This window comes from Triticum urartu, chromosome 3A, assembly GCF_056163025.1.
Source record: "Triticum urartu cultivar PI428250 chromosome 3A, HENAU_Tu73, whole genome shotgun sequence".
In the NCBI taxonomy this organism is placed as follows: Eukaryota; Viridiplantae; Streptophyta; class Magnoliopsida; order Poales; family Poaceae; genus Triticum; species Triticum urartu.
In genome coordinates, this window is record NC_141875.1 from 621,504,060 (window position 1) to 621,511,980 (window position 7,921).

General features: G+C 47.9%; 1 protein-coding gene across 1 annotated transcript; it reads left to right on the forward strand.

Annotated features, from left to right (window-relative positions):
• The first annotated feature begins 3,219 nt into the window (after nt 1-3,219).
• On the forward strand, nt 3,220-5,036 carry LOC125548201 (exopolygalacturonase). The gene is made up of 3 exons (XM_048711869.2): nt 3,220-3,825; nt 3,917-4,248; nt 4,363-5,036. The coding sequence occupies exons 1-3, from the start codon at nt 3,281-3,283 to the stop codon at nt 4,848-4,850; spliced, it is 1,365 nt and encodes a 454-aa protein (XP_048567826.1). The 5' UTR covers nt 3,220-3,280; the 3' UTR covers nt 4,851-5,036.
• Nucleotides 5,037-7,921: the final 2,885 nt, after the last annotated feature.

The following is a 7,921-nucleotide window of genomic DNA, read 5'->3' on the forward strand; positions in this document are numbered from 1 at the left end:
GATCGTTTCGTTTGTTGCTATTGCTTTCTTCATGACTTATACATGTTCCTATGAGTATGAGATTATGCAACTCCCGTTTACCGGAGGAACACTTTGTGTGCTACCAAACGTCATAACGTAACTGGGTGATTATAAAGGTGCTCTACAGGTGTCTCCGAAGGTACTTGTTGGGTTGGCGTATTTCGAGATTAGGATTTGTCACTCCGATTGTCGGAGAGGTATCTCTGGGCCCACTCGGTAATACACACCACTTAAGCCTTGCAAGCATTGCAACTAATGAGTTAGTTGCGGGATGATGTGTTACGTAACGAGTAAAGAGACTTGCCGGTAACGAGATTGAACTAGGTATTGAGATACCGACGATCGAATCTCGGGCAAGTAACATACCGATGACAAAAGGAACAACGTATGTTGTTATGCGGTTTGACCGATAAAGATCTTCATAGAATATGTAGGAGCCAATATGAGCATCCAGGTTCCGCTATTGGTTATTGACTGGAGACGTGTCTCGGTCATGTCTACATAGTTCTCGAACCCGTAGGGTCCGCACGCTTAAAGTTCGATGGCGGTTATATTATGAGTTTATGGTTTTTGATGTACCGAAGGTAGTTCGGAGTCCTGGATATGATCACGGACATGACGAGGAGTCTCGAAATGTTGAGACGTAAAGATCGATATATTGGACGACTATATTTGGATACCGGAATGGTTCCGGATGAGATCGGGATAATACCGGAGCACCGTGAGGTTATCGGACCCCCCCGGAAGGTATATGGGCCTTAATGGGCTTTAGTGGAAAGGAGGGGAAAGGAGCAAGGGAGGGGGCGCGCCCCCCAAGCCCAATCCGAATTGGGAAGGGGGCCGCCCCCCCTTTCCTTCCCTCTCCCTCTCCAAATAGGAAAAGGAGGAGTCCATTCCCGGTGGGAGTAGGACTCCCCCCTTGGGCGCGCCTACTTCCCTTGGCCGGCCCTCTCCTCCCCTCCTTTATATACGGAGGAGAGGGGCACCCCATAGACACAACAATTGATCTCTTGGATCTTTTAGCCGTGTGCGGTGCCCCTCTCCACCATAGTCCACCTCGATAATATCGTAGCAGTGCTTAGGCGAAGCCCTGCGACGGTAGAACATCAACATCGTCACCACGCCATCGTGCCGAAGGAACTCTCCCTCAAAGCTCGGCTGGATCGGAGTTCGAGGGACGTCATCGAGTTGAACGTGTGCAGAACTCGGAGGTGCCGTGCGTTCGGTACTTGATCGGTCGGATCATGAAGACGTACAACTACATCAACCGCGTTGTGCTAACGCTTCCGCTTTCGGTCTACGAGGGTACGTGGACACACTCTCCCCTCTCGTTGCTATGCATCACCATGATCTTGCGTGTGCGTAGGAAAATTTTGAAATTACTACATTCCCCAACAGCCTCTCCTTCCCTCCAACCTATATATATATATGAGGGGGGCACCGCTAGAACACACAACAACGATTGTTAGCCGTGTGCGGCGCCCCCCTCCACAGTTTACACCTCCGGTCATATTGTCATAGTGCTTAGGCGAATCCCTGCGCGGATCACTTCACCAGCACCGTCACCACGCCGCCGTGCTAACGAAGCTCTCCCTCGACACTTTGCTGGATCACGAGTTCGAGGGACGTCATCGAGCTGAACGTGTGCAAAACTCGGAGGTGTCGTACGTTCGGTGCTTGATCAGTCGGAACGAGAAGAAGTTCGACTACATCAACCGCGTTGCCAAACACTTCCGCTTTCGGTCTACGAGGGTACTGGACACACTCTCCCCCTCTTGTTGCTATGCATCTTCTAGATAGATCTTGCATGAGCATAGGAATTTTTGAAATTGCATGCTACGTTCCCCAACAAGTGTAGTGTTTATTTTCCTTTCGTTCTAGTACTTAGTTTAATTCCTCCTTTTATTATTTCCCCTAGCAATCGACTTTAGTGAACTATTTCCAAACTCCGGTTGAGTGTGAGCGTAGTTGCGTAAGTGAAAACACAACTGCGGGGATAGTACTGCCTTCCTATTTGCTCCCTGTGGGATCGACAAACTTTACTTATCACAAGATTGCTACAAAACCATGTGCACTTGCAAGACATCAGCCACCTAGCGGGAGCGGCGTCTAGCTCGACAATGTTGCTCGTGTGCTACACGGAGGTGTACATGAATGTGGGCTTCTCTAGCTAGCGGGTGCCTCGTTCCTCCACACCACCACCCTGCCGATAGCCATTCAATAAACTGGCGTCCCGGGCGATAACATGGTGTTGGAAGCCATAAGAGGAGATAAAGGGTAGCTCGTGAACCAAAAAAGTAAGTCTACACGACACACACGATTGAAGAACTCGAAGTCGATCTCCTCTATGTCGTGAGAGGCCTTAGGGACAAGGGGTAGAGATTGTAGTTGAGCCCCACGGTGTACCTGGCAGCGGCCACGACTGATGCTCCTCTAGTGATGTAGCTCTGCTCCGCCCTCGTGATCACTCCGGCCCCGCTCTTGTCTGATCTGAGCGCCGACGACCTCCCCTTGAGCTCTACTTGACACGTCACCACCACCAGTAAGTCTCTCGGCGCTGCTATGTCCTTCTATCTCTCTAACACTATTGTCCCACATGGTGTCTCCTCACTCCGCTGTAGCCGACAAGTGAGACCTCCTTTGCCACAACACTTTTGAGAAAAAAGAGGGATTGAGAGGAGAGAGAAATACAGACTGGTGAAGTGCGGACCACCCCACCCCCTCCCCTCCCTCCCACCCCCCACGGGCGTGCCTGTACATTTTAATGGTTCAATCTAATGGCGTTAAAATTTGGTGCCACGTCAGTGTGACAGTCGAGCTTCAGCAGTTAGTTTTGGTGTCAACCGCTACTTATCGGCCGATCCGTGCAATTTGAAAAATTATTACTTCTTCCATTTCAAAATAAGTGTCGTGGTTTTAGTTTAAATTTGAACTAAAAACATGACTTTTGAAACAAAGGGAGTACTGGATACCGGAGTGTGTTTTTGCAAAAAAAAAAGTATCCGAGTGTTTCTTTTTAAACCCTAACAATAGTTTTTTTTGAAATAAAACCCTAACAACAGTTGTGGTGATGATCGACCAAATGTGTGGTTTGAGGACCCTCCTAAGTTTATTTTATTTTTGTTTAATCGACGATGCATCTCCATTTTTTATAGACTTATTACATGCTCACCGAACTACCACTCCATGCTCGGAGCACAACAGCTATAGTACCACTCTCCGAGAAGAGCAGAGGAAAGAGTCAACGCCGCACCCCGCAATGGCAGCATCACATCTCCTCCTCCTGCTGCTGCTGCTGGCCCCGGTCGCGGACTCCGCGGCCACCCGCGTCTTCTCCGTCACCGACTACGGCGCGGCCGGCGACGGGTCCAGTTACGACACGGCGGCCATCCAGGCCGCCGTCAACGCCTGCGGGGAGGCGGGGGGCGGCCGCGTGCTCCTCCCGGCGCCCGGGGACTACCTGACGGCGACCGTGCACCTCCGCTCGCGCGTGGTGCTCGAAGTGGCCCCCGGCGCGCGGCTGCTGGGCGGGACCAGGCAGCGCGACTACCCGGCCGAGCGGAGGCGGTGGTACGTCGTGCTGGCCGAGAACACCACCGGAGCGGGCGTCACCGGCGGCGGCGAGATCAACGGCCAGGGCGGCGCCTTCGTGGTCAGGCCCAGCGACCAGAAGAACGTCATGGTGAGCTGGAACGCCACGGGGCACTGCCGGGGCGACGAGTGCCGCCCCCGGCTCGTCGGCTTCGTCGACTCCGAGGACGTCACGGTCCACGACATCACCCTGAACCAGCCGGCCTACTGGTGGTGAGCGCTTCTTCTTCCTCCCCTCGCTCGCCATCACCGGCCGTTACCGAGGCAGCGAGATGAGTCTCTCATATGCTTGCATTCTCTGCAGCCTGCATCTTGTGAGGTGTGATCACTCGGTGATACGCAACGTCTCCATATACGGGGATTTCGACACCCCTAACAACGACGGGATCGACATCGAGGGCTCAAACAACACGATCATCACCGGCTGCAGCATAGACACCGGAGACGACGCGATCTGCTCCAAGTCTCTCACGGGCCCTGTTCACAACTTGACTGTGACAAACTGCCGGATCCGCACCAAATCTAGTGCTATCAAATTTGGAAGTGCGAGCTCCTTCAACTTCGAGAGGCTGCTCTTTGACAACATAACCATAGTCGATTCGCATCGAGGACTTGGAATGCAGATCCGTGATGGAGGTAACGACTTTGTTTCCTCTTCTTGCAGTGCTGTTAGGTGGCATCTTATTCAAGGAAGCTTCAGCTATTTGCATTAAGGAATACTGGTTGATTTGGATATGCGTAATTTTGCAGGGAACGTCAGTAATGTGGTGTTTTCAAACATCAAAATGCGCACCAGGTACTACCATCCTTCATGGTGGGGGAGAGCTGAACCGATCTACATCACCACCTGTCCAAGGTACCCTGGTTCCAAAGAAGGCACCATTTCAGATGTTTTCTTCATCAACATCTCATCGGTATCGGAAAATGGTGTTTTCCTGGCCGGGTCGAGGCACAGCCTGCTTCGCAACTTGAAGTTCAAGAACGTTGATTTGACCTACAGGAGATGGACAAACTACAGCGGGGGCCTGTATGACTACAGGCCCGGATGCCAGGAGCTGGTAAAGCACAAGACTGGTGGTATGATGCTGGAGCAAATCTCCGGCTTGGAGATCGATAATGTCAGGATGAGATGGTCGAGAGGAGAGCTCAAAGGGTGGGATGTTAATCCACTCCTCTTCCGGCCATCAACTATTGACAGGCTGTCATTCCATGATTGGCAGTCGCTGAATGTTCAATAGCAGACCACCTGAATCTCAATCGTATATATCTGTAAACATGGTTTACACTTTCAGTGCAATTTCACCGAAATTTCGGAAATTTCATTAATGTTGGCACATACTGAAATATTTGCCCCGGTCAAAATATTTCAGCAATTTTACAGTGGTGTACACAAATTGAAATCATTTTTTGTTTTTTTTCTTAAATTTGGTTGATCTCAATCAAATGCAGGTGGGAATTTCAGTCCTTTGGCCGAAACGAAATCGGAAATCACCTAAATATTCCTGAAACTGATTCAGTAAGATGATTTAATGCTTATTATAATAAGGAATGATACTGGGCGAAATAATGAAGGGAAATAAGAAATAAAAAGCTGATAGAAATGGATTCGAAACCATGACCTCAGGTGTGAAGTCCTTGCAACACGCCAAGCTTAGTTCATGTAGAAGAGTTAGAGCAATATATGGCATACCTATTTACCTCTTCTGGCGATTTTCCATTTCATTTTCACCCGCAAAAAAGATTTTATTTTTATTTTTACATATGACGCACCTATGTGTCTGCGAAAGTTTTCTTTTTATTATTTCAAGTTCATATTCATTTTGATATTTTCATATTTTTCCCATTTGAAAAAAGAAATCTAAGAAAAATTACAACTGCCAAAAGATTTAAAGAAAGTGTTAATGCATTTGAAAAAAATGCTCAAAATGTTTTTGGAAAATGTTTCACGTGTATTAAAATATTGTAAACGTGTTCGTGAATTTGTTATTATCATGCATTGCAAAAATTGACAACGCGTATTTCGGAAATGGTCATCATCTTGTTTGGATATCCTTCTCATGTGGGTTGTGGGGAGATGGCCATTTGAAGCCTTTTAGGCAGCCCAATGAGGTGCAGAAGCCCACTACCCATTAGGGTTATGGCCTAGGGTCATTTTGGACTTTGCACGTGAGTGGATGGGGATGTTTTTACCCTCCATCCAGCAGCCACCATCAAGTGCGATGAAAAATCAGTTCATCCTCCAAGGGAGAAGAAGAGTGAAAACCAAGAGAGAAAGGGGATGAAGAAGAGGAAGATTGAAGGAAGAGGCAAAGGGGCTCCTCCCCAAGGTTGTGATGGTCCAGATCCACTGCCTTGTCTCCTTCAAGCTCCGGTTCCATCATCTTTGGCGAGATCATTCCAATCCCTAGCTCTTGATCCCCAAATCTTGTTTTGTTCATCCAAGATTCAGAAATCTTGATGTATGAGAGCCTCTAGTGCTATTTAGAAATGAACTTGTTGTATACCATATTTGATAATAGTGGAAGAGGATTTTGGGTGGCTTCGGCCCGTGGTTTTCCCCCCTAAGTTCGGGGCTTTCCACGTAAAAATCTGGTGTCTCTGTGTTGATGCTTGCTGCTATCCAAAAAGTTACTCCTACCACAAGACACTCGTCTGAGGAGCATCTTGTCTGCTGAGTAACATATTTTACCTCCATATATGTTGTTGCATATGTTTCCTTTCGAACTAAGCAACGATCCTTAAGTTAGTACATAATCTGGTGCTGAGATTACTTTATTTTCGTTCCAGTTTTCAGTTAACCACAAGTGCATTTGTGTGTTAATCCCTGAAGGAAATATGCCCTAGAGGCAATAATAAAGTTGTTATTTTATATTTCCTTATATCATGATAAATGTTTATTATTCATGCTAGAATTGTATTAACTAGAAACTTGATACATGTGCGGATACATAGACAAAACATTGTGTCCCTAGTAAGCCTCTACTAGACTAGCTCGTTAATCAAAGATGGTTAAGTTTCCTAACCATAGACATGTGTTGTCATTTGATGAACGAGATCACATCATTAGGAGAATGATGTGATGGACAAGACCCATCCGTTAGCTTAGCATAATGATCGTTAAGTTTATTGCTATTGTTTTCTTCATGACTTATACATATTCCTTTGACTATGATATTATGCAGCTCCCGGATACCGGAGGAATACCTTGTGTGCTATCAAACATCACAACGTAACTAGGTGATTATAAAGATGCTTTACAGGTATCTCCAAAGGTGTTTGTTGGGTTGGCATAGATCGATATTAGGATTTGTCACTTCGAGTATCGGAGAGGTATCTCTGGGCCCTCTCGGTAATGCACATCATAATAAGCCTTACAAGCAATGTGACTATTGAGTTAGTTGCGGGATGATGCATTACGGAACGAGTAAAGAGACTTGCCGGTAACGAGATTGAACTAGGTATGAAGATACCGACGGTCGAATCTCGAGCAAATAACATACCGATGACAAAGGAATAATGTATGTTGTCATTACGGTTTGACCGACAAAGATCTTCGTAGAATATGTAGGAACCAATATGAGCATCTGGGTTCCACTGTTGGTTATTGACCGGAGAGGTGTCTCGGTCATGTCTACATAGTTCTCGAACCCGTAGGGCCCGCATGCTTAGCGTTCGATGACGATTTTGTATTATATGATGTATGTGATTTGGTGGCCAAATGTTGTTCAGAGTCCCGGATGAGATCACAGACATGAAGAAGAGTCTCGAAATGGTCGAGAGGTAAAGATTCATATATAGGACGATAGTAGTCGGACACCGGAAGTGTTCTGGGGGTACCGGGTACGTATCGGGTCACCGGAAGGGGTTACGGGCAACCCCCGACAAGCTATATGGGCCTGATGGGCCAAGAGGGGAAACACACTAGCCACTAAGGGGCTGGTGCACCCCCCCCCCCCCCATATGGGCTGGCCAAATTGGATAAGCAAAGGGGAGGAGAGGCAGCCAAGGGGGCGCCCCAAGTAGGAGGAATCCTACTTGGGTCCTCCCAATTTGGCCTCCCCCCTTTCCTATTCCTATTTGGAGTAGGAAGGGAAGAGGGGAAGGGGGAATCATATTCCCTTTTTTCCTTTCCTTCCTATATATGGGGGGGGGCACCGCTAGAACACACAACAAACATTGTTAGCCTTGTGCGGCGCCCCCTCCACAGTTTACGCCTTCAGTCATATTCATGTAGTGCTTAGGCGAAGCCCTGCGCGGATCACTTCACCATCACCCTCACCACCCCGTTGTGCTGACGGAACTCTCCCTC